This window comes from Bos mutus, chromosome 26 (genome assembly GCF_027580195.1).
Source record: "Bos mutus isolate GX-2022 chromosome 26, NWIPB_WYAK_1.1, whole genome shotgun sequence".
NCBI lineage: Eukaryota > Metazoa > Chordata > Mammalia > Artiodactyla > Bovidae > Bos > Bos mutus.
This window is the reverse complement of record NC_091642.1, coordinates 6,115,930-6,142,773: the sequence shown is the minus strand read 5'-3', so window position 1 is coordinate 6,142,773 and position 26,844 is coordinate 6,115,930. Positions and strand designations below refer to the sequence as shown.

The window sequence follows — 26,844 nt, the reverse complement described above, 5'->3', positions numbered from 1 at the left end:
AGGCAAATATTTTCTAATTTTATTTTGCTGAAGCTGTGAGGCATCCTATTCCATAATTTAAGTCTGATGGAGTTCAGAACATGCTTCCCCCAAACATGGGGCCCATTGACTATTTTAAGGGGAAGCAATTAGAGAAATGACAGGTACAGCACTTCCTCCCAGAAGCAGTCAGAAAACCCTCAGGTGCTAAGTGCCCTCCCTGAACCCAGAGGAAGGAGCATCCTCACGGCGGGAGATGGGCACCGAGCAGAAGCCAGACGGACAGGTCTCATCAAGTCACCCTTACCCACACCCTCTGCCCTACCGCGTTTTCCACAACGTCAGTCTTCACCAAAGCTAATGTAAAAGTGTTCAACGGTCACTGTTTCTTCACGTGTTCATTTCCCAGTGAAGGCTCCAATGGCACAGAAAACTGCAATAAATTTGTCTGCTTTCTCCTGTTAATCTTTGTCAGTTTAATTTTCAGGCCCAGGCAGAGATTGAGGGTAAGGAGAGATGGGGGCAACAGAGGATGAGATGGTTGAATGGCATCATTGACTCAACAGACATGAGTTTGAGCAAGTTCCAGGGGATGGTGAAGGACAGGGAAGCCTGGTGTGCTGCAGTCCATAGGGCCGCAAAGAGTCAGACACGACTGAGCCACGGAACAATGACAGCCAGGGACCCAAAATGGTCAAGGAAACTCTTTTCCTCCAGTCTCTTAGGCATCAGTAAACTTACCTAAAATGTTAGTGAAATGAAATGCAAAAGTACATCTGCACCTTGGCTTCTTAGACACAGGCACACACAAGCTGCGTGGCATCAGTGCATCAGCTGCAAGGTTCTGGAGGGAGGCAGGCATGGTCTAGATTTCAGCCCAATCCACCAAGAGGAAGTCACCCTGGCTGGTTACATCATCCTTCCCCACTTACTCTATTTCCTCTTGTAAAATGGAGATGATTCCATGGGTCCCATCACATTTTTGGGCTTCTTTTAATTCAGAGGCCAGCTCAGGGGAGGGTTGTAGCTGTTCAGTCACTAAGTGGTGTCAGATTCTTTGTGACCCATGGACGGTAGCACACCAGGCTCCTCTGTCCTCCACTGTCTCCCAGAGTTGGCCCATACTCATTGAGTGGGTGAGGGGAGGGAGGGGAAACACCTGGAACAGGCGGGGTGATGCCCCAGACCTCTGCCCTAGGGAGGACCAGATGTGATGTGGGAATCTCCCAGGGTCCACCTCACTATGCTGAGAGGGATTCTAGTATTTTTAAAAGAAACTTTTCCCACGTATCACAGTCCCTAAACACGTGAGTTTCTTTAGCAGACGCTCAACTGATCTGTATCAGAGTTGGAAGAAACCCTGAAGGGCTGCAGACCTGCATCAGGAGAAGTTAGTCGGCCTCCTAGAAGTGGGGAGGGATTTCCAAGAGTTATTTTATCATTGTAACAGTCTATTCTTATCTCATTTAAAACCTATTCCCCAGCCCCAACACACACAAGCACTGTTGCTCAGTTCAGTTCAGTTCAGTCACTCAATCATGTCTGACTCTTTGCGACCCCATGCACTGCAACATGCCAGGCCTCCCTGTCCATCACCGACTCCCGGAGCTTGCTCAAACTTATGTCCATCAAATTGGTGATGCCATCCAACCATCTCATCCTCTGTTGTCCCCTCCTGCTTCTGCTTTCGGTGTTTCCAATGAGTCAATTCTTCACATCAGGTGGCCAAAGTATTTGAGTTTCAGCTTCAGCATCAGTCTTTCCAATGAATGTTCAGGACTGATTTCCTTTAGGATTGACTGGTTTGATCTCCTTGCAGTCTGAGGGACTCTCAAGAGTCTTCTCCAACACTACAGTTCAAAAGCATCAATTCTTAAATGCTCAGCTTTCTTTATAGTCCAACTCTCACATCCATACATGACTACTGGAAAAACCATAGCCTTGACTAGAAGGAGGAGGATTGCCAAGGTCATATTCAAAATCCCTTGAGTTTCATTAGCATGCCGAAGGTTCCACAATATGAACTTGATCTATTTGAACTAGAGAAGAAATCCACTTCCTCTGGTATGGACTTTATGTGAGTGATTGCACCATTATGCTTATCTGGGTCATGAAAATCTTTTTTGTATAGTTTTTCTGGGGAAAACAATGGAAACAAATGGAGATACTTTATTTTGAGGGGCTTCAAAATCACTGCAGATGGTGACTGCAGCCATGAAATTAAAAGACGCTTGCTCCTTGAAAGAAAAGCTAGGACCAACCTAGACATAAAAAGCAGAGACATACTTTTTCAACAAAAGTCCATCTAGTCAAAGCTATGGTTTTTCCAGTAGTCATGTATGGATGTGAGAGCTGAGCACCGAAGAATTGATGCTTTTGAACTGTGGTGTTGGAGAAGGCTCTTGAGAGTCCCTTGGACTGCAAGGAGATCAAACTAGTCGATCCTAAAGGAAATCAGTCCTGAATATTCATTGAAAGGACTGATGCTGAAGCTGAAACTCCATTACTTTGGACACCTGATGCGAAGAGCTGACTCATTGGAAAAGACCCTGATGCTGGGAGGGATTGGGAGCATGAGGAGAAGGGGATGACAGAGGATGAAATGGCTGGATGGCATCACCGACTCGATGGACATGAGTTTGCTTAAGCTCTGGGAGTTGGTGATGGACAGGGAAGCCTGGTGTGCTGCACTCAATGGGGTTACAAAGAGCCGGACAGGACTGAGCAACTGAACTAGCATGGACAGAGGAATCACTTGTTTCTCCAGTGTGTTTCCAGCCCTTCCCATGGGGCATGCAGGAAGGTGTCCAGAAGTTCCAGTTTGCTCTGTGGGTAGATGCAGAAACTAGTGGTGCTCATGCTCACTCACTCAGTCGTATCCGACTCTTTGCAACCCCATGGACTATAGCCTGCCAGGCTCCTTTGTCCATGGAATTCTCCAGGCAAGAATACTGGAGTGGGTTACCATTCCCTTCTACAGGGGATCTTCACAACCCAGGGATCGAACCAGGGTCTCCTACTGGCTGACAAACTTGTAGGGTAGCTCTACAAGTGAGAACACAGTGCTTTTGTAGATAAGGGCTCCCCCAGAGCACGGGGACTGGGGGTCTAGGGGAGTCACCATGTAAGCAGGTATGTCAGGGGGTCCCAAGAGCAACAGAGCCAAAAATGGCTTTCTTGGCATAAGAGAACCATTTTGGCTTAAGCCATTTTAAGACTTAAGCCTGGCCACAGTGCTGCCCTTGAACAGGTGTCAGTAATAAATGGTCTCGCAGATACAGAGGAATGCAGGAACAGAGAAAAGACAGTCAAACAAGAGTGTGGTGATAAATCAGAGCCCTAGTTTCTCCTCATGGGATATATATAATTAATATCTCTCGATTCGGCAGGAACTAAGGCTCCCACCAGGTGGAGGACTGAAGGAGGATGCTGACTCTCTGGATTTTAATCAACTAAAGCCAGACTCTGTGAATTGACCTTTACTCCAATTCTAGGCTGAATTCAAATCTCAAAAATTATGGAATGACCTCTGTTCATTTCCAAGGCAAATCATTCAATATCACAGTAATCCAAGTCTATGCCCCAACCACTAATGCCAAAGAAGCTGAAGTTGAATGGTTCTATAATGACCTACAAGACTTTCTAGAATTAACATCCCCAAAAGACGTCCTTTTCATCACAAGGGACTGGAATGCAAAAGGAGGAAGTCAAGAGATACCTGGAGTAACAGGCAAGTTTGGCCTTGGAGTACAGAATGAAGCAGGGCAAAGACTAACAGAGTTTTGCCAAGAGAATGCATTGGTCAGAGCAAACACCATCTTCCAACAACACAAGAGAAGACTCTACACATGGACATCACCAGATAGATGGTCAATGCTGAAATCAGATTTTTCATATTCTTTGCAGCCAAAGATGGAGAAGCTCTATACAGTCAGCAAAAACAAGACCAGGAGCTGACTGTGGCTCAGATCATGAACTCTTTATTGCCAAATTCAGAGTTAAACTGAAGAAAGTAGGGAAAACCACTAGACCAGGTATGATGTAATTCAAATCCCTTATGAAAATATAGTGTAAGTTACAAATAGATTCAAGGGATTAGGTCTGATAGACAGAGTGCCTGAAGAACCATGGAGAGAGGTTCGTGACATTGTACAGGAGACAGGGATCAAACCCATCCCCAAGAACAAGAAATGCAAAAAGGCAAAATGGTTGTCTGAAGAGGCCTTACAAGTAGCTGAGAAAAGACGAGAAGCTAAAAGCAAAGGAGAAAAGGAAAGATACCAATTTGAATGCAGAGTTCCAAAGAATAGCAAAGAGAGATAAGAAAGCCTTACTCAGTGATAAGTGCAAAGAAATAGAGGAAAACAACAGAATCAGAAAGACTCAAGATCTCTTCAAGAAAATTAGAGATACCAAGGGAACATTTCATGCAAAGATGAGCTCAATAAAGGACAGGAATGGTACGGATCTAACAGAAGCAGAAGATATTCAGAAGAGGGGCAAGAATACACAGAAGAACTATACAAAAAAAACCTTCATGACCCAGATAATCATGATGCTGTGATCACTCACTTAGAGCTAGACATCCTGGAGTACGAAATCAAGCGGGCCTTAGGAAGCATCACTACAAACAAAGCTAGTGGAGGTAATAGAATTCCAGTTGAGTTATTTCAAATCCTAAAAGATGGTGCTATTAAAGTGCTGCACTCAACATGCCAATAAATTTGGAAAACTCAGCAGTGGCCACAGGTATGGAAAAGGTCAGTTTTCATTCCAATCCCAAAGAACGGCAAGACCAAAGAATGTTCAAACTACTGAACAATTGTACTCATCTCACACACTAGCAAAGTAATGCTCAAAATTCTCCAAGCCAGGCTTCAACAGTATGTGAGCTGTGAAATTCCAGATGTTTAAGCTGGATTTAGAAAAGGTAGAGGAACCAGAGATCAAATTACCAACATCTGTTGGATCATCAAAAAAACAAGAGAGGTCCAGAAAACATCTATTTCTGCTTTCTTGACTATGCCAAAGCCTTTGACTGTGTGAATCACAACAAATTATGGAAAAATCTGAAAGAGATGGGAATACCAGAACACCTGACCTGCCTCTTGAGAAACCTGTATGCAGGTCAAGAAGCAACAGTTAGAACTGAACATGGAACAACAGCCTGGTTCCAAATTGGGAGAGGAGTATGTCAAGGCTGTATATTGTCACCCTGCTTATTTAACATCTATACAGAATACATAATGTGAAATGCCAGTCTGGCTGAAGCACACACTGGAATCAAGATTGCCAGAAGTAGCAATAACCTCAAATAAGCAGATGACACCACCCTTATAGCCGAAAACAAAGAGGAACTAAAGAGCCTCTTGATGAAAATGAAAGAGGAGAGTGAAAAAGTTGGCTTAAATTTCAACTTTCAAAAACCGAAGATCATGGCAACTGGTCTCATCACTGCATGGGCAATAGATGGGAAACAATGGAAACAGTGGCAGAGTTTATTTTCTTGGGCTCCAAAATCACTGTGGATGGTGACTGTAGCCATGAAATTTAAAGACACTTGCTCCTTGGAAGAAAAACTATAACCAACCTAGAAAGTGAAAGTGAAGTTGCTCAGTCATGTCCGACTCTTTGTGACCCCATGGACTGTAGCCTACCAGGCTCCTCTGTACAAGCTAAGCAGCATATTAAAAAGCAGAGACATTACTTTGCCAACAAAGGTCTGTCTAGTCAAAGCTATGGTTTTTCCAGTAGTAATGTATAGATATGAGAGTTGGACCATAAAGAAAGCTGAGCACTGAAGAATTGGTGCTTTTGAACTGTGGTGTTGGAGAAGACTCTTGAGAGTCCCTTGGACCTCAAGGAGATCCAACCTGTCCATCCTAAAGGAAATCAGTCATGAATATTCATTGGAAGGACTGATGCTGAAGCTGAAGCTCCAATACTTTGGCCACCTGATGGGAAGAACTGACTGATTGGAAAAGACCCTTATGTTGGGAAAGATTGAAGGCGGAAGGAGAAGGGGACAACAGAGGATGAGATAGTTGGATGGCATCACCGACTTGATGGACGTGAATTTGAGCAAGCTCTGTGAGTTGGTAATGGATAGGGAAGTCTGGCGTGCTGCAGTCCATGGGGTCACAAAGAGTCAAACATGACTGAGTGACTGAGCTCAACTGAACTAAGGCCGAATTCCCCTATTTTCAAGTCTCTTCATGAATATGCATATACCCTTTTAGCTTTGAGGAAGTTCCCTGGTGTTCTTGTTACTTCTTGCAAATAATATGTCCTTGCTCCCTACTCCTGATCTGATCATGTGCTTGGCTGTGTCTGTTGGCTCAACACCCATCACGAGGCAAACCCAGTTTTTGGGTAACAGCAGCAGATCACATGGGGATACATGGTGCTTGAGAAAGTGTGGAGCCTAGTCAGCGAGGACAACTAGTAGTTTGAGCTTGGGGAGCCCACCTGCTGCACACGTGTGTGGTCGATACCAGTGGTACAGGCAGGAACAGTGCTGGGTCCTGTCTCAGTCTACCTGGGCTTCCATATGAAATACCACACACTGGGGCTTATCTAAAGGGAATCACTCACAGTTCTGGAGGCCAGGAAGTCCAAGATCAAGGTGCTGGCAAGGTATGCTCGTACACTGAGGTCTCTTCTCTTTGGTTACCATAGGCTGCCACCACCTTGCATGTGCTCACATGACCTGTTCCTCATGCACTCAGAGACACAGACTGTCAGCTCTCCATTGTCAGTTCTTACAAGGACACTATTCCTGCTGGATCAGGGCCCCACTCTCATGACCACAATTAGCCTGAATTACTTCTGTAGGTGCCTCATCTCCAAATATAGCCATATAGGGAGCTGAGTCTTCACAAAGTGAATCTGGGTGTGGCAGGGTGTATGTGTGTGTGTGTATGTGTGTGTGTGTACAGATGTTCAGTCCATAACCGGTCCATGGCTATCTGAGAACCCAAAAGCAGATCTGAGACTCAGTTTTATTCCTCTCTGAGCTCCTCAGATGTGGGTATGAGAATTGTTGTTGTTTAGTCACTCAGTCGTGTCTGACTCTTTGCAACCCCATGGACTGTAGCCCACCAGGCTCCTCTGTCCATGGGATTTCTCAGGCAAGAAAAATGGACTGGGTTACCATTTCCTTCTCCAGAGGATCTTCCTGACCCAGGGATCAAACCAGAGACTCATGCATTGGGAAGAGGATTCTTTACCTCTGAGCCACCAGGGAAGCTGGTATACAAGAAAACTGTGCTAATAAACTTGTGTGTCTTGGTCTTGTTAGTCTGTTTTCTGTTACAGAGCCCTGAGAACCTACAGAGAAGAAATATCTCCCTGTGTGTCATGTGGTTAACACTCATGAAAAAAAGCTTTCTAAGCTATCACTTTTAGAAACATTTGGATAAGAGCCTGGGTTCAGCAGTTCTCCTCTTTTCTGTTCAGAGCATGCAGGTGGGGCTTAGAGGGAGAGGAGTCTTGCTCAACTGCTAATTGAGAATTAAGGTTGAAACACCCCAGTTTGAAATAACTTCTGCAAAACCATATATCACCAATGAACATAAAGAAGGCTGAGTGCTGAAGAACTGATGCTTTCGAACCGTGGTGCCAGAGAAGACTCTTGAGAGGCCCTTCGACAGCCAAGAGACAGCCAAGGAGATCAAACTAGTCAATCCTAAAGGACATCAATCCTGAATATTCATTGGAAGGACTGATGCTGAAGCTGAAGCTCCAATACTTTGGCCAACTAATGTGAAGAGTCGACTCATTGGAAAAGACCCTGATGCTGGGAATGATTGAAGGCAGAAGGAAAAGGGGACAACAGAGGATGAGATGATTGGATGGCATCACCAACTCAATGGACATGAATTTGATCAAACTCTGGGAGATAGTGAAGGACAGGGAAAATCTGGCATGCTGCAGTCCATGGGATTGCAAAGAGTCAGGCACAACTTAGCAACTGAATAACAACACACCCTAGTTTAATCCATGCGAAAATCTTTGTTATCCATTGTAGACATATAAGCTTAGCCTTGTTAATGAAATGTCATGGGCTACCAAAAACCCAGAAAAATATCCTGGATCATTTTGTCATTTTGATTTAATAAACATTTCAGCTGAAAGAGTAAGACTTGGAATGATGTCAGCATATAATAATTAAATCTGGCCTCACCAGCCTGCAGGTATATTTTTAAGCAAAAACAAACACAAAAATTCTGTACGTGCGCCTGATGGCTTTTTTTTTTTTTTTTTTTTTGCAAGCGCATATTTGGCAACACATTACAGTCAAGAGGATGGTCATCACTAATTCCTTTGGTATCCATGTAATAGCAACGGTCATGAGAAACCACAGTGGATATAACACACAGTGTGGGTGTATTTCTTTATAAGTCAGCAGCAGTGAAAAGATTTATAATTTCCCTCTTCCTGACATCAGTGGGCAAGAGAGGCAGGCAGCCTCGTTGGCTTTGATGAAAAGACATTACACGTCATATGCAGTTAATATGGGTTAACGGTTGTAATATCTTTACCCTGATGTCAGTTACAGCTGTTGCTTCATTCACGTATGTCAGCAAAGTAAAGCGGAACACAGGGAGGACGCTCTGAAAGTCATCCACAGGACACTTTCCCTACATCTTTCATGCTTGGTGCTGTTTCACCAAAACGATTTAAAGAAATTTATCATTTTTTTCCCCCTCAGCTACAATGTAGACCACAGACTTCTTTCTCTTTCCTTTCAAGCTTTGATAAGAACCACCCAGCCTTTTTGAAAATCCTAGAGGCAAGTCAAGTCTCCCCACTTCTGGCCCCTTCGTCAAGGTCTTGACGTGTGAAGATCTGCGGGAAAGATGTCTGCTTGAAGTCACATTTCTGGCTGCAGCCTGGCAGGTCACAGCATCCCTGATGTGGATATGGTTCTCCTGCTTAGAGAAGCAAGAAAAAGGGGAAGAATTTCAACGCCTCCCCTGCTACACACCCCAGACAACTACCTCAGACAGTCTCTTGGGGTCCCAGGATCAGAACTCTGCCTGAGGCGGCCAACGGGACTTGAAAGAAACCCTCCATTCTGGGGGCGACGAGCCAACACTGTCGCTACGCTCCATGTGGAGAAAACATTTGCGTGGAGGCGCCTGCTTCCCCAGCAGCCTGCTGGTGGGGAGATGGAATCTCAGGGAAGTTTCTGACAGCCTGTGCTCCAGAGAAGTGGGGGACATCATGTCCCCAGGAGACAGAGAAGGCTGGAAAGACTTCCTACGTGTTTCGGTCCATGGGGTGACTGGTTCAGCCCCGTGACAGCCGATCCCAAAAGGTTTCTATTTAGCTAGACATTCATGGGTTGTGATCAAGTATTGATGAAAGTGCAAATGCCCTGAGCTCTCTCACGGAGAACCATCTGCTGATGGACTCATTTTAATCACTTCACAGATCATTTCCTTTGCTTTTAATGCACACGCCAACACTCTCACACAAAGCCACAGTGAATCATTTTTTTTTTTTTCCATCACTCTCCTTAACCCAGAACCCGCCTGTCTCTGCTGTCTGAGACCCTCCGGTGGGGCGAGGTGACTGCACATCTCCTTCTCTTGTTCTGCCTCTGACTTGCCTCACGTTCAGACTGTCAGCCACTTGGTACAATGAGACCAGGTCCACGAGCTGAGATTTTTATACCAGCAAGTGCTGACGTGGGAGAACTTCAGAAGGAAGAGGATTTTCAGCCGCTCTTCAACCATTGGTTGTTTCACAAATAGTTCTTTCAATGAGAAGCGTTTCATCTGAGCAAGCATTTGCTGACTCACCCCAAGAGCACATACCTTCCAGGAAGTTGGGTTGGCAACAGACGCTGGCTAAAAAAACCCAGGCAATTGTTTTTCCATTATTCCATTACCAGCTGGCAGAGAGGACACATCACCAAAATAGGAGTGTCTCCTTCGACGTGAAGGCACGGAGACCACAGCAAGGCGGCCTGGTGCCGTGACCGTCTGCTCTGTCATCTCAAATGGTTCCAAATGTTGTCTGGTCCAAACTCATGAATATCAGCCACGGAACCTCTGCTCCTGCAGCCTGCTTTATCACTAAAGGATCGTTGCGTGCCAGAACCCAAACATGCTCAGATGCAAAGAAATCAGCTCCAGGACTGGATGTGAATACTGAAGTTATGATGATGATGCATCCTATTATAATTTCAAAGTCTAGTCTTTCCCTAAGTCTGATGTTAATAAGAGAATCTAGCACATGGTGACCAATTCCTGACAGAGCTATAGGGATGGCTAATAGGATTCAGGCCTTTACTTCCACATTTATTCTATTAATAATATTATTATATTTCTGTGATGACCTCATTATAACAGAAATGCTGGATATTTGAAATTCACTCATCAGTATTGGGCTTCCCTGGTAGCCCAGATGGTAAAGAATCCACATGCAAAGAGGGAGACTTTGGTTCAATCCCTGGGTTGGGAAGATCCACTGGAGAAGGGAATGGCTACCCACTCCAGTATCCTTGCCTGGAGAATTCCCTTGGACAGAGGAACCTGGTGGGCTACAGTCCATGGGCTGGGGTCACAAAGAGTTGGACACGACTGAGCGACTAAGCACATCATTGGAAAAGACCCTGATGCTGGGAAGGATTGAAGGCAGGAGGAGAGTGGGATGACAGAGGATGAGATGGTTGGATGGCATCACCAACTTGATAGACATGAGTTTGAGCAAGCTCTGGGATTTGGAGATGGACAGGGAAGCCTGTGTGTTGCAGTCCATGGGGTCACAAAGAATTGGACACAACTGAGCAACTGAACTGAACTGAAGCACATCAGCATTAAAAAACAGCTATAATCACGGAAAAAAGAAATTAGTTGAGCAGAAACTAAAACTTAACTTGCAGCCTTGTCCTGAGCTGGCTGTCCAGAGGAAAGCAAAGCTCAATAGACATCATATATTCCTACCCACTACTTACCTCAAGCACCTTAGTTAAGAACTGTCCTCAGGAATACATAACTCAGTGGCATTTAATCTCAAGTGGGCTTTTATTTATTCTTTAGATTTTAAGATTTGACATCAGGTTTGCAAAGGTAGGAAGCCCTTTCTGGGCATTTTTGAAAGTTGGCTCTACCCAGGCACTCTGAGATATTTAGATATTAACTGACACAAATCCACTTTTTAGAAAGTGTCACAGAACAGTCCAGAAGTGGTTTGGCCCTGAATTTAAATTATTGGTTAGGAAAAGTATTGGAAATTCTCTGAAGATACTAAAGAAAAACAAGTAGAAGCTGTGACAAGATAGCTACCTATGAAACACTGTCCTAAACTAATACCACGCATTTGATGAAAAATTTTTTTGTTAAAAAGCATTAAAAATGTAAACAGAAATTCAACATTGCATTCTAGAAGAGGCCTCATACGTTCACAAACACCAAATTAACCTTAAGGGCAAGCGTAACCATGCTGTCAAAACTGTTTCTAAGAATGAGAAGAGCTTGAGAAAATACAAAGCCTGCAAAGCATCCAGTGTATATGACTGATTTTTGCTGTAGCAACACCTGCAGATTCGACAGTCTTGCTGGTGCGTCTTCTCAGCACCAAGCTGAGGGACTTAGAGATGACCAACTGGTGGCCTTGTGCTCAGGGTTTCTCAGGACTCTCTACTTCCACGTCTATGTGGAGATGACAAGAAACACTCCGGCTGTTCACTCTGGGCCAGACCTCCTTCTAAGCGCTCCACTCACAGTGGCCCATTCCCGTAGAAAACTGAAGGAGAAGGCGCTGTAACGATCTTTGTTTAATGGACAGAGATGAGCAGACTGAAGCAAGTGAAGTAACTAGCCATGCCAGCTCTTAATCATCCTACACGGCCCTATGCACCCTTCCTTGCCTTCTCTGTTAAAGTGGATCCAGGCCCTTGAAATGTTTTCCCTCTGCCCGCTCCCACGATGCCAGGCTTTGCCAGCAGAGGGAGCAGGAGAGAGACTGCAGGAGGAGAAGGGACCCGGCCATCAGGAAGCTCAAGGGCCCTTACCTGGTGGCTCGATGGTCAGGTGGTGGTGGACCAGGAGCAGGTCAGAGGTCCCCCCGGAACTTGGCAGCGTTTCTGAGCACCCCCTGCACTAGCTGCTTGGTTCATAATACAGAACGCAGGATGGGGCAACAATGTTTGTATAGTTGCATTTATTTCCATTTTTGGTAAAACTATTGTTCTTCACTCCCTAAACACATTTATAAATAATGGACGTTGTAAGGGCTTGGAGGAACAAACGGCAGAGTTGGAGCCATCAGGCCATTTTCAGCCATGCAGCTCTTTTGGTTGGGGGGTGGCTTGCCCAAAACACTGATGTGACCTACAACCCCTTTCCAGCCAATTCTGCCCTCGTGACTTCCGTGGATATAGACTCTTTTGCTGAATGAAGACAGGTGCTAGGAGTTGGGTAGGGGTGGTAGGGGCGGCTAAATAAGTCCGCAGTCTCTGACAGAGCAGCCGCCTAGCTCCAAAGTCACCTCCAGTATTAATGGTACAGACATCCAGAGGGGTTTCAAACACACTGTGCGATGGTCCAAAATCTGGAGTTTGCAGAACTGGCAGAAGTTGGGAATGGTATTTTTAAAGTGATGTATTTAGGTCCTAGAAATTCAATGAAAAAGAAAAAAAAAAAAGCCAGTCCCCAGGGATCTAAGCCCATGAGCGCATAGAAGGCCTTTGTGCCTGGTGGAAATGGTGGGAGTACACATCAGAAGAAAGGACTGTATCAGGTGGGTTCCATGGGGTTGATTACCCCACTGCAGTCTGAAGACCCATTTCCTCAAGGGTTATCATTTCTGCTTGGTTAAGGTCAGCAACTCAGGAAGCTATGCTTTGCTTTATGAAAAAAAAAAAAAAAAACACATCAGAAGTAAAATAAGTGTTTCACGTCATGAAGATATGGTTAAGTTTAATGGTTTATCCAGCGTTTGAAGTCATCCCAGGTCCAGGTAGAGGGTCGGTGGGGCAGCCCATGGTTACACCGCGTTCCTTTGAAGGAGCTGGTCCAGTAATTGCTGGGGAAGCAGAGACAGAGACATCAAGTTCAGACTCAGCATCTGGGCGCCACACACACGTCACCCCTGCAGGCGGCCGGGCCGTTACCTTTTTGAAGACCTCGGCCCGGAGTCTGTTACTCTGTAAGATCACCCTTTTCTTTTGTTCTTCTTTTTTCTTCCTAACTTCCGGCAAGTTATTATAGATTCTGAAACAAATTGAGAAAACATTTTGAAATGGTAGCGAGACAGCGGGCGTCTGCCGTGGCTCTGCCTCCTGTCTTGTCAGCAGGCGCTTACATTTCAAAGGGCAGATCAGCTGGCTCTGGACCACCCCACGTCTCTGAGACCCCTAGACCTGGGGCTCCCCTGTCTGTCTGCAGACAGGGCTGCCCAGGCGGGGGCCATGCAGTAGATGGGGCCCCACCCAGGGCAGAGCTGGAGGAGCCAGGGATTTCTTTAGAAGTCAGGTTTCTTTCTCTCCACCCCCTGTGATAATTGACCACTTGCTTGTAAAATGAGAGATGCCAGGCCTACTGCTTTGGCCACTCTGAGTGTACACGTGTGTGTGTGTGTGTGTGTGTGTGTGTGTGTGTGTGTGTATGCATGCTCAGTCAGTCGTGTCCAACTCTTTGTGACCCCACAGACTGTACCCCACCGGCCTCCTCTGTCCATGGGATTTCCCAGGCAAGCATACTGGAGTGGGTTGCCATTTCCTCTTCCAGGGGATCTTCCCAACTCAGGGATCAAACCTGTGTCTCCTGCAACTCCTGTATTGGCAGGTGGATTCTCTGCCATCTGAGCCACCTGGGAAGCCCCCTGAGTGTAAACCTACTTTTTACCAAATACTTTTTTTGCCTCTCAGCTTTTGTCTTCCTATGCCTTGGAAAAGGAGCGGCGAATCTATGAACGTAGCTGGGGTCATATTGGAGCAGCCCACAGATAAAATGTGCGTGTCTGCCTCTTCACCTACTGCATTCCTAAGGAAGATGTTTCCAAACTCATCTTAGGCATAAGTATCACATGTTTGTCCTGGTGCAAAATCAGGAGCTTCCAGGATACCAGCAGGGCCTAGGGAGCCTCCTTCTGGGCCCTTCCTTCTTACTTCCCTACAGAGACTGCGTATGTACTGATGCAAACAAGATTTTGGCTGGCATCCATGGACAGACAGGGGACACTGCAGCCTGAGCTTTGAGGATGCTGTACCGGTGACATGTGGCTGATCATCTCTTTTATTTTCCCTCATGTTTGAAAGCCCGACAAAATTTAACATGTTCCCCAATTAAAATAATAATTACAAAGTATGGAAAGATTGATGATGGCAACATTAGCAAGACGTCGTCTTGGTTAATGGGTATTAGGCTAATCATCTTTTTTACGAGTTTATCTTTTGAAATTATCTTTTTACTGAATATACAGCTGATTTACAGTATGGCTGTGGTCAGTATAGCTGATCTATGGTGCTGTGTTAGTTTCAGGTGTACAGCAGTGATTTAGCTTATACGTGTATGTGTATTCTTTTTCAGATTGGTTATTAAAAAGTACTGAGTCCACTTCCTGGTGCTGCACAGTAGTTCCTTGGTGATTTTCTGTTTTACACACAGCAGTATGTATGTGTTAGCCCCGAACTCCCAATTCATCCCTCCCCCACCCTTTCCCCAGGTAAGCACACGTTTCTTTGCTAAGTCTGTGGGTCTATTTCTGTTTTGCAGATAAGTTCATTTATATCATTATTTTTTAGAATCCACGTATACGTGGCTTTCATCACATGACACTTGTCTGACCTGCTTCACGTAGTGTGATCATCTCTAGGTCCATCCATGTTGTGGCAAATGGCATGGTTTCGTTCTTTTTTATGGCTGAGTAATATTCCATTGTATGTATGTTTCATATCTTGATCCATTCATCTGTTGATGTACACTGAGGTATCTTTCATGCCTTGGCTATGGTGGATAGTGCTGCTATGAACATTGGGGTGCATGTACCTCTTCAAATAGAGTTTTCTCTGGGTATATGTCCAGGAATGGGCTTGCAGGATCATATGGTAGCTCTGTTTTCCGTTTTTTAAGGATCCTCCTCTTTACTGTTCTCCATAGGAGCTATATCAATTTATATTCCCACCAACAAAGTGTAGGAGGGCCCCTTACTAGTCTAATCATCTGACACGAGTTTCCCAGGCAGCCCTCACACCAGGTGGAAGAGACGCACAGTGTCCTGTTATGGGAGTGAGGAGCCCAGGCCCAGCGAGGTCAGGAGGCCAGTGACATCCCTCAGCTGGTGAATGAGGAGCTGGGAGCCCAGCCTTGGTCTGCTTGACTTCTTGCCACACTGGCCCCCAGTCACACAGCATAAAGTAACCCAGGCACTGCCTACACCCATCAGAGTGCTTGGCACAGAGGGCATCAGCATGGTATGAATTAATGAGTGCACACATGACTGCCAAGCCCAGGATCTGTTCAAGAAGGAACCAGGAGAAGGCCGTCAGGATCAGTAGGAAAGATGACATGTCCCAAAGCTCCCCAGTGGAAATCCTCCTGCACCCATACAGACACATCGTCCCCATCTTAACCATCTGACCATGTTGGGTGTTCAGGATAAAAATTCCTAGGCCTCAATCCTGGAGATTCTTCTACAGTATTTTCTTAAAAGAACATCCTTAACAAATTGTGGTTAATTTATGCAATGGACCACTCTGCATCAGCTAAGAAAGTCATCCATATCTTCTGACATAGAAAGACCCCACAGACATAAAGTAAAAGAAGCAAGCTACAGAAAGATAATACATAGCATGATCCCATTTATGGTCAAAAATTAGACAATTGTATATGTAACAAGTAAATGTCTGTTTTCAGGCAGAGAGAAAGGCCTGGAAGCGTATAAAGGATGCCAATACCTATGGTGTCTTTGGAGGCAGGACAAGGTTGGGGAAATGGGGTAGGAGAGGGGATAGCTGGTCATGAGCGACTTCAGTTCTCTCTCCTGTGCTTGAATTTTTAAAATGAAAGTGCAATTTAGTAACATAATTAATAACAAAGAACACGAAAGAAAAGAAAGCTCCATTATAATTCTATGGGGGAGTGAAGTCCGAGAGCCGAGGTCTGAGTCCACTTAGGGGAGACCACAGCGTAGATGTCTCACTGACTGTATCCAAGGAGCCCCGGCTTCCAGCCAGGGAAGTCATGATGGGGGACACAGCACCACTGATCCTCTCGGAGGCTGTTCTGTCTTCAGTAAGATGACAGGACAATGCTCTGTCCACAGATGCCGCTTTGAGAGCTAGCGTTTTAATTTCAAGCCTCCACAATAGTGGCTTTGGGTTTAGGGACCAGGAGGGGACCATTTGGCTGAATTTTCCACTAAATTGAAAGAGGAATACTTTGAGCATGAGGTATACACGGCTTCATACTTCTGAAACAGCAGGTCTCGACCCCCAGTGGCCCTTTCAAACGCCCAGTTAGAACACTGTGAAGCCAGTGGTTAATGGAAGGGTTCCCCTCCTCCTCACTGACACTTTTTTTTTTTAAATTCACAGAGAGGTTCCCTACAGATAATCAAAGCTGGCTAATGATCATGGAAACAATATAATCATGGGAAAAGCAGAGATTTTGTGCCTGGAGTGGGGAGAAATGTACTTTTCCTATTTCAATGGTTTCTCTGAGTTGCCCTATCAGTTTGGTTTAATTATTATAATTCCCCCTAGTGCCAGATACTTTATTATAAACTAATGACATGTTACTTGCATGAACTTGGCGAACTCTGCCGGGTTATTACGTGTGGATTGGGAGGCCCGAGCTCGGGAAGAATGGCAGCCTTTGTGTACTGGTGAGAAAGAGGGGGCGTCCAGAACTGCAACCAGCCAAGCAGGACATGGAGAGCTTGCGGCAGCCGGGCGCCAAGAAGGCCAGCTTGTGGTCCTCTGCGGCTCCGTGGCCCCCTCACACTGTCCACCTCCAGGCCTGGAAGCTTTCCTGAAGGCCCGGAGACCCAGCTCCTCCCCCTCTTATGAAATTACCTGCGAAGGTGCACAGTGACAAACGGCACCTGCCCAGAGCAATGGCAGGAACATGCAGAAGCATTTCTGTTGAGTCTGGGGATCTCCTAGAGACCAATTAGCGGACTGGTTCAGAACTCAAGACCTACCGCCTTCCTAAGGGTTTTCCAAGAACGACATCAACATTCAGAGGTGCAATTCGGCAACTGCGCTCCTTTGGGCCAGCTTTTCAAATTCACGGCCGAGAAGACCTCAGAGCTCAAACACGGACCTAGAAGTGGTGGCCCCGCTGGGCAGAGCCTGCATCCAGCAAGCCACCCCTCCTTCCCCGACTTTTTCGACCTCACACAATAGAACCAAGTACCTTTTAGACCGCATGTGCATCTCCTTCTCTGAAATGTACCTTTCTTTGGGTTTGAACAAGTTATCTGAAAAAAAAAAGGAAAGATGATTAATTTCAGAAGGTACAGATATGCACTTATCTAGAAAAACATCATGGCAAGCTTGCTTGACTCTCTGTTATCCATCCTTAATCTAAGATCAGCCTGTTATAAACACAGCAGGACCACAAATGATTGTATTAAAATTGACAACCTACAGGTTGGCCTTGACAACAGTCAAATACAGCATGAAGTTCAAGGTCAGCTCTAACAGACTTCAGGGGCAGTGACTCCTTTGCAGGCTTCATTGAGCAATAAAGAGTCACAGTTTACTGGGGTTGTGCCAGGGTAGCACAAAAACGTGTTTCAGTGTCACCCTGGGTGTGGGGCTGGGGAGGTGGTCATCCCATCTACAAAACAATCCCCTAGGTCTCGGTGCCTCTGAGAACACTGAGAGCAGGAGCTTTCACTCACAAGTGCCGTCTCCCTCATGGATGGCCAGCCTCGACTCCCTTTCTAAGGGGGAAGAATTCATCCTTTCCAAGGTCAGAAAACATAACGGAAAGCAACGTAACAGTAACATCTGTCTAGCGTCCTTTGAGAAAGTGCCCAGTGGCTACACATCACCGAGTCTGGAACGTCTTTTAATGAGAGTACACATTGCTAATTGCAAGGATGTGTACAGATGGCACTCATAAAAATGGTCTGCGTTTTTTTTTTTTTTAGAAAGAAAAAAAATAGTGAGTACCCTTTTGATACAACTCAGAGATTCCTGAGAGACTCTTGGCCCTATAGATTAGCCGAGAGTCTGGCACCCCCAAATGCTCCTGGGGTGCTTGCTGCATGGGGATGCATCTGAGTGGCTATCACACAAACTGCCCGGAACACCTGGATAGTAACCAGCACGCCAGCCTTCACTCGGCAGAAGTAGGTGGTGACTCAGCATCCTTTAGTCACGAAACTAAGGCAGGCTCCTGGCATCCCCAGCCAAGACCCCACCAGGCTTCAATCAGTCTCCCCACCTGGGCCTGTTCCCTGTATTCAACACTCCAGCGGAGCCACTTCAGATACCCCAAGCTTGAGAATGTGCAGAATTTTTCAAGAATATACAAGAAGGCAGACCAGAGGCGAGGATATGAAGAAGTCTTTTCCTGTCTGGGGAACTACAACACAGCCGTGATTTACAATATGGAAATGGCACAGTGGCTGAGCTTGTCTTCTGTCTGGTTATAAACATAAAAGATGGTACCGTTACTCAACCTCAAAGACAAGATTCAAAGGAGAAACAAGAGAAAGGAGAAAGAAATCAGAAGAATGTTCACAGTGAAGGGGAAACATCCCCAGTGTTTGGAAAGGCATTGGGCCATGTGAACCAGGAGAGTCAACCTCACCACGAGGACTCCGATCTGCCAAGACACCTCCCAGTGCCCACCCTCCCCTCTCCATCTAGACAGGGCCAGGCCAGAACCCAAGACCTCAGGAAGAGCCCAACAGCATTCCAAAGAAATGGGGGTGTTGCCAGGGCAGTCAGGGTCTCAGGCAAGCAAACATGTGTCTGCCTACAGACTCCCACTCCAGCAGAAGGAGCCGCCTGCAGACTTAGACTCCAGTCTGAACCAGCATTCCTCAGGAGCGACTCAGGATGAGGGAGAGGCTGGTGTGGACCGAGGCAGGGGCCCCAGGGGGATAGAAAGGCTATGAACGGCCTGTAAAACATTTAAAAATCTCAGCTTAATTGCATGTGGTCTCCCCGCAGATATTAGCTCTGTTTTTGTTTTGGTTCAGTTTGATTTATTTCTTTTGAGTGCCTGATACCACAGTGAAGCTTTGGTCTCATTTCCAAGAGGAAACACAAGTGAATGTGAGTCCTGGGTACCTCCTCGGTTTTCTTTTCTGAACTCTTCTCCGCCTGCTGTGCCTCAGCACAAGTTTAAATTCTGGGCCCAGCAGCTGACGTAGGCAAAACAAGCAGATCTGCGTCCAGGAGTGCAGACCCCAGCCGGCAGGCTCCAGCCCACGCCTTGCGCTGGTCGCTGTTGACTTTGAGTTTTCCTAACAGCACCAGGCTCATCGGATGAGCAATGGAGGCTTTCAGGATGCAAGGGAAGACAGGACAAGAACAAAATTCTGCCTCCCTGGAGGAAGTGGTTTGAAATAAATCATCATGCGTTGTAATGGCTCCTGACCTCACTAGAGCAAAAAAAGAAAAAAGCACGTTTGGCACGTTGAGAGGGAAGGTGGCCGGAAGAGGGCGGGGGCAGTGTGGCGCCAGAGGGTCAGCACTGCTAGTGATAATAACTGCTAGCATTTATTGGGTCTCAATAGGTCTTCACACCAACCCTGTGATGTGCTCGTAATTTTTGCATTTCAGGGACAGAAAATCAAAGTTCAAGGGGCCAAGGGTCCCCTGCTCTGGGTCATCAGTGAATGAGTGAGTGACAGAGCTGGGTTTCAGTCCAAACCAGTCTGTCCAGCCCTGCCCAGACACACCCTCAATCTCAGAACGTGGTCACCAACCTGTGGTTTCAGAATCCATCTTTTGGGAGCCCTGACACATGCTGGTCAATTTCCCAGGCATCATTCCAAAATTTCTTTCTCTTCCCCCTTCCTCCTACACTGAAGGAGCAAGGACTATGCTTCCAGGGAATGCTCAGAAGAAAAAAGCACTGATAAGATCTTGCCACCATGAGACTTCATGATTGAGGGAGAAGCTGGATAAGGAACAGATCAGCTACAAAGTATCAGGTGAATGTTGTGATGAAAATGAATCCTGGCCACTTGGTCAAGTGGGTCCTGGGGGTGGTTAGGAAGGTCCCTTGGGGAGGATATATGTTACTATGACCCTAATGAGCTGGCTGCCCGAGCCAGTAGAGGGAAGAGTGAGGAAGGATCAGGGGGCCATGGTCCCTTCAGAGCTAGGAAGGAGGGCGTGAGAAGGCAGGTGGGGAACAGAGGTGAGAGCAAAGACCGCTGTGGCTCTCCACCCAGGCCACACTCTACCACCGCCGGCAGAGTCTGGCCGTGATTCCCACGCATGGGCACTGGGATCTACACCAGAATCTCCCATGGTTCTAGTGGGCACCGTGTAATAGGGAAGAACACATCTGACTCTGTGTTAGGTTCGTTTCATCAGCCTTTGTATTCTACTGCTTTTGCTTTAAGAATGTTTCCCAAAGCCTGAAATATACAGGAGAGCCCTCTGTCAAGGTTCTGACTTTTAAGGGTGTAACACTCCTCCACTCATATAGAGATGAAAAGTTGCAAAGCAGAAAATAACGTTTGTCCTGTTGGAGGTTTACAGGAACCTCATGACACCTGCGAGAACAAAGGATTCCCACACCAAGAAGTTTGCCAAAGCCAACACGTCCCTCACTCACCATGCCTTTAGAAAAGCTTTGCTGAAACCCTTAGGGGACTTTGGACTTTTCAGGGGCACGAGCCACCCATTTTCCTTATATGGCCCTCCAGTAAAGCTTTCTCTGCTCCAGACCCCTGTATTTTGGGTATTGTTGGGCCACACTATGATTTGGGCACACACACTGGCATTTGGTAACTGCTGGAGGTAGGAACCATCCTTGTTGGGTTTTGCAAGTCTATTAAGGAGAATTTCAAGTCTGTTAAGTGTTCCTTCAGAGTAAGAGACAGAGACCCACTTGAGGTTTTAAGTAGGGGCTCTGATTTGGATTCCCAAAGGATGGCTCCAGCAGCTGTTCAGAATACGCACCAAATGGGTAGGAATAAGGGCTTCCCTGGTGGCTCAGACAGTAAAGAATCCGCCTGCAATGCGGGAGACCTGGGTTCGATCCCTGGGTTGGGAAAATCCCCTGGAGGAGGAAATGGCAACCCACTCCAGTGTTCTTGCGTGGAGAATCCCCATGGGCAGAGGAGCCTGGCGGGCTACAGTCCATGGGGTCGCACAGAGTCAGACACGACTGAGCAACTAGGCACACAGGGTAGAGTACATTCAAACACGGCTGCAGGGAGACAGGTCAGACCATTGCGGTTGCATAAGCAGTGCTCAGCACAACCGGGAAATAGGAGGACTCGGACTCAGCCACACCCACGGAATACGAGCAAAGAGGGCTGTGAAGGTGGGACAGAAAACCAGATTTTATGGGGGAGGGAGGGAGGGGCAAACTATTATATACAGAATGCATAAGCACCAAGGCCCTACTGTATAGCACAGGGAACTGTATTCAGCACCTTATGATAAACTGTAATGGAAAAGAATATGAAAAAGAATGTGTATATATATAACTGAATCACTTTGCTGTACAGCAGAAATTAACATAATGTTGTGAATTAACTATAGTTGAATAAAATAGAAAGAAAAAAGGAAAGAAAAACAGGCTTTGGGTTGGAGCCACCCTTCATTTGACTGTTTAACTTTCACCTGTTTGGTGCTCAGTAGCCTCAAGGATCAGTAAGACAAAGGACTCACAGCCCAGGGCGAGAGCCTGATACACGTGGCCTTCAGGTGTCACTACTGACATCTGCATAGGGAGAGGGCTCATGGGGGTTGTGCGGTCCATCAGGGAAGGGATGCAACTGGAGAGACTTCACAGAAGGACACAGCTGAACTGAATCTTGAAAAATAAAGTGGTGTCCTGGTAGTGAGAGGGAGCGCAGGAGTAGGGTGGCCTGCGTAGAAACACAGCGAGACCACAAGGCCCAGCCTACAGCAAGAGACGGCTCTTCAAGGAAATATGCAGTGGGCTCCACTGGGGACCTTATTTTACAGGATGGAAACCATCCTGCACACACTGTGCTCAAAGATACAGTGAAAGCCCATCTATCCAGACCCTTTTAATGGAAATTCTGCCTTTATAAAATTAAAGTGACCGGTGAGAACAATTTTCAGCCAGCTTATGGATCTTTTATGGATTTTCCTTGAAGCTTCCTGTATTCTAATTCACTAATATGGAGGAAAGAATTGAAGCTGTATTTATGTCCAATTATCATTCAAATAGAGCAGGCTTTTTTCCCCCTTAATACAATTACTAAGGTAGTTAATTGCCCATTTCTGTCTTTCTGGAAAATTCTTTTTCTTTTTAAACCTGAGTGTCTGGTGTCTGGCTCATTATTGTATCCAAACTACTGGCCTATTGCTAAGTTCATGAGTTAAAGCCAGACACATAGTGTAAGCAAACAACCAGCTACCAAGATTTCGGTGTTTCTGAGGCTGTTCTTGGGGAGCAGCTGAATACAAGCCTGACGTCACATTAATCTCCATAAAGCAGGTGTTTATCACAACCCTCACCTGATGTGTGTAAACACGTGTGCACACGCAGGACAGGTGGCCTGAACACTCAGCCAGCCAGTGGTGTTACCAGAGCATCAAGGATCACCTGGACACCAGCGTGATGCACTGTTTATGAGGCCAGAGCTCATTTCCCTCTGCACAGAGTCCTTATCTACAGCTCTGATTGCAAAGCTTCATTTTCCCTATTGAACAAGTAATCTAAATGATAATCAAGTTCACACTGGATTTATTAGTGCAGTGCCCTCGCAGAAGCGGATTTGCAGCAGTCACCCTGAGCACTTTGAAGAATCTTTTAGAATGAGCTTCCCCCAGCTTACGAACACCAAAGCTAAGGGATGCCTGTTGGAGAGAATCCAGCCAGGAGACAACAAGCCAGTTTGGAGTAGAGATGCCAAGTCTGCACTGCCCAGTATCTTCTAAGAAAGACATGGCCTACCCAAAGGAATGGAAATGGGGTATGTCTTAGGGAAGAAAATCTCTAGAGGGTTTTTCCCCTAAAAAAGAGGCCCTTAGAATACACCAATAGGTGTGTATTCTAAGCTCACAAGGGAGGCTGTTCATTATGTCAGTCTCAAAGCCAGTGAGCAGCTGGCCTTCCTGCGGCTGGAATAATCGCATCATGGTCTTTGGGAGTTGAATCCAGCTACTTCCACATCATTTCCATTTGGCTCGTCTTGCTGGGATCTCTAATTTGCTGACATAGGCCACAGCCGAGGGTCTACCTTGGACTAATTAGCCTTCCAGAAACTAAATGATGTGCATTGCACCGTAGAAAAGCTAGTTAAAGACTCATAGGTTGTTCACCCCCAAAGTGCTCTTGTGATGATAAAATCCTGTGCTGGATAAACATCGTCATTTTTCTGAAATCCTTCTATGCTTCTGTGGGACCCTGAAGGACAGTTTCACATGGTGAGCCGCCCATTCCAGGCACCTGGGTAGTGGTGGAGGTTGTGTGTTTCATTTACATAAAAATAATGCTCTACAACAATGAGACAGATAACCATTCAGACCCAAAAGAGAGATACTAATGTCACAGTTTAGAGATGCAAGGAGGCTCTCAGATCCTTCGGGTAAAGGCATCCGAAATTAAGAAATGATAAAGAAACCAGAGGTCTGCAGAGAAATCTATTTCTCTTTCTACGCTCAGGTCAAGAAATGAGGCGTCACGGGCTTCTGGTTAATGCAAGTGAATTGTTTTCTCTGCAGAGAGCTTGGTTCCTGCACATGCAGACTGACCCTCGAGTCTCCAGCAGAATCACTATCCTGGGGACTCTGTGAACACACAGGGTGCTGGGCACTAAAGGATGGATTTGAGAAAGGGTCTGCCCCTGGGCGTGCGCTTCCCAGGTGGCTCAGCTGATAAAAAATCTGCCTGCAATGCAGGAGACACAGATTTGATCCCTGGGTTGGGAAGATCCCCTGGAGAAGGACATGGCAACCCACTCCAGTATTCTTGCCTGGAGAATTCCATGGACAGAGGAGCCTGGTAGGCTACAGTCCATGGGGTTGCAAAGAGTCGGACACAACTGAGCGTGCACACATGCTGACACTGACCTGCCCCTAGGCATGGGGTGGGGAAGGGGCATGAGGAGGGCCCACCAGGCACTCTGGAACCCCACGAACCTCCCCACACATGCTCATAAGGTGGAATCCTTGATGCAATATGGGCAGACCAGGGGCCACGGCTTCAGTTCCCCAGCTAGAAAAACCAGATCCCCAAGTCAAACTGTTTAAAAGGAGTCTTACCACAATTCCGTTGCTCTCTCTCTCAGACCCAAGAGCTCCACCATAAGCTGCTTCCCCATCGGTCCCCCAGGGTCCTGTCCTTTATGGTTCTAGATTCAGCTGACTTGGCTGTCTGCCGTAAGAAGCCCTGAACAGACTGAAATCATGCAAATTCAGCTCACCTGGCTGTCTGTGGTAGCAGAGACTCGAAGACCAACTCAGATCCTCACACAAGACCAGACACTCACACACTGAACCCTCAGCAAGGGCTACCATCAATTGCCTAAAATGTGCATTTTTTCCCCTGGGTTCAGCAAAACAAGGTACAGCATTACTCACAATGAGCACATTGGTGAATTTAAAGGTGACCCAAAGGAGCTAGGGAGCTTTACCAGCCTCTAAGGTTTAGTGACCCCAGTTCTCAGTGACCTCACTACACATGGCAGGAAATCATCATTGGTTTCTGCTTCATGAAAATCATACAAGTGTTAGTACATTAAACATCATGTTTCTATGATGTAACTTTGACACTTCCTTTGGCCTGCCTGACCCTCCACACCATGAAAGAGGTGTCCACTTGGGATCCAAGTCTGCAGACCTGAATCGGGTTAGGCCTCAGCTTGGTGCTCTGTGCCCTGGAACTGGCCCCTCAAGCTTGCTGGCCTCCTGTTCCTCCTCTGCTCTGTGCGGGGACAGCATCTGCCTTAAAGGTCCTAGGAAGGTCTCACAGGAATGGTCCATATGAACATGGACTATAACCTTGGAGACGCCAGTGGCAGCCATGATGCTAACAGCCACCAGTCTCCAAGCATCCCCTGCCCTGGCCCCCATTTGTGACTCAGTTCATCCCGTAACTCGGGAAAGCAGGTGTTTTCCTCTTTACAGATGAGCAGAGGTCTCAAAGGTCAGTAACGTAACCTCAGGTCTCAAAGCAAGCAGCTAAGGGGCCTGAGAATCGAGTCATTGATGGAATCAATGGGCTGTTTATTCTCTGCAGAAGATAGATGGCCATGGTTCTCAAAGTGGGGCTGACGCTTTCACAGAAAGGCCGACATCTAGGCGGTGTCTGCTTCCCCTTCATTCCCTGAACCAGCAGCACCAGCATCACTGGGGAACTTGTGACAAATGAAAGTTCTTACTCCTGCCCCAAGTCAGCTGGGTCAGAAGTTCTGGGGCTGGACCAGTGTCCTGTGAGCTCTCAAGTCCAGCAGGGGATTCTGACTTGCTCGTGTGTGAGGACCACTGAGAAACAATAACAAGAAAGATAAGGAAAACAGCCAAGTCCCTCCAGGGGCTTCCAGGCTTTGAGGAAGTATTGCCCAATATTATACAGGAAGCCCAGGAAAATCTGCATTTCAGATCAACAGTGAAACAGTTTTAGCATAAGTATACCCTATACCCTTAGTCAAGCCTCTTGATGAAGGTGAAAAAGGAGAGTGAAAAAGTTGGCTTAAAACTCAACATTCAAAAAAAGTAAAGATTGTGGCATCTAGTCCCTTCAGTTCATGGCAAATAGATGGAGAAAAAAGGAAACACTGACAGACAAAATCACTGAGGACAGTGACTGCAGCCACAGAATTAAAAGACGCTTGCTCCTTGGAAGAAAAGCTATGACAAACCCAGAGAGTATATTAAAAAGCAGAGACATCACTTTGTTGACCAAGGTCCATAGAGTCAGAGCTATGGATTTTCAGTCGTCATGTATGGATGTGAGAGTTGAACCATAAAGAAAGCTGAGCACCGAAGAACTGACGCTTTCAAACTGTGGTGCTGGAGCAGACTCTTGAGAGTCCCTTGAATAGCAAGGAGATCAAGCCAGTCCATCGTAAAGGAAATCAACCCTGAATATTCATTGGGAGGACTAATGTCGAAGCTGAAACTCCAATACTTTGGCCACTTGATGCAAGAAGCTGACTCATTAGAAAAGACCCTGATGCTTGGAAAGATTGAAGGTGGGAGGAGAAGAGGGTGAAGGAGGATGAGATGGTTGGATGGCATCACTGACTCAATGGACATGAGTTTGAGCAACTCTGGGAGATGGTGAAGGACAGGGAAGCCTGGCATGCTGCAGTCCATGATGTAGCAGAATCGGACACGACTTAGCAACTGAACAATAATGTTCCATGTAATATTTGGGGCCTACTTATGCTAAAAGAGGTTTTGATGCCCTGAAAAGCAAATTTAACTGGGCATCCTATATTTTCACTTAGTGAATCTGGCATCCCTATTTTGAGTGTGTGAAGAAACTCTCCCTGCCGTGGCAACAATCAGGTCGCCGGCTCCAGAGCCCCCACGGGCATCGTCTGATGCAGCTCCCTGCATCACGGGGAAGGCAAGCCTCTGCCCCAGTTGCACAGTTACTTCTCTGGTAGCTTATTGCTTCTCTGCCATTTTCCAGCCCTTGGTGTGGGGAACACAACCCTCCCTGGTTATTTCATGTTGTGACATTGGTGAGTGCTTTCTGAAGGGGTTTTGACTGGCTCCTCTTT

General features: G+C 46.4%; 1 protein-coding gene across 1 annotated transcript in view; it reads right to left on the bottom strand.

Annotated features, from left to right (window-relative positions):
* Window positions 1-12,792: 12,792 nt before the first annotated feature.
* The window catches only part of C26H10orf90 (chromosome 26 C10orf90 homolog), a 248,405-nt gene continuing 234,353 nt past the window's right edge, over window positions 12,793-26,844 (bottom strand). The window contains exons 8-10 of the mRNA XM_070363612.1: window positions 17,352-17,415; window positions 13,106-13,205; window positions 12,793-13,017 (exon numbers count right to left, since the gene is read on the bottom strand). Coding sequence (XP_070219713.1) covers window positions 12,979-13,017; window positions 13,106-13,205; window positions 17,352-17,415 — 203 coding nt within the window. The 3' untranslated portion in view covers window positions 12,793-12,978. The remainder of the gene's footprint in view (window positions 13,018-13,105; window positions 13,206-17,351; window positions 17,416-26,844) is intronic.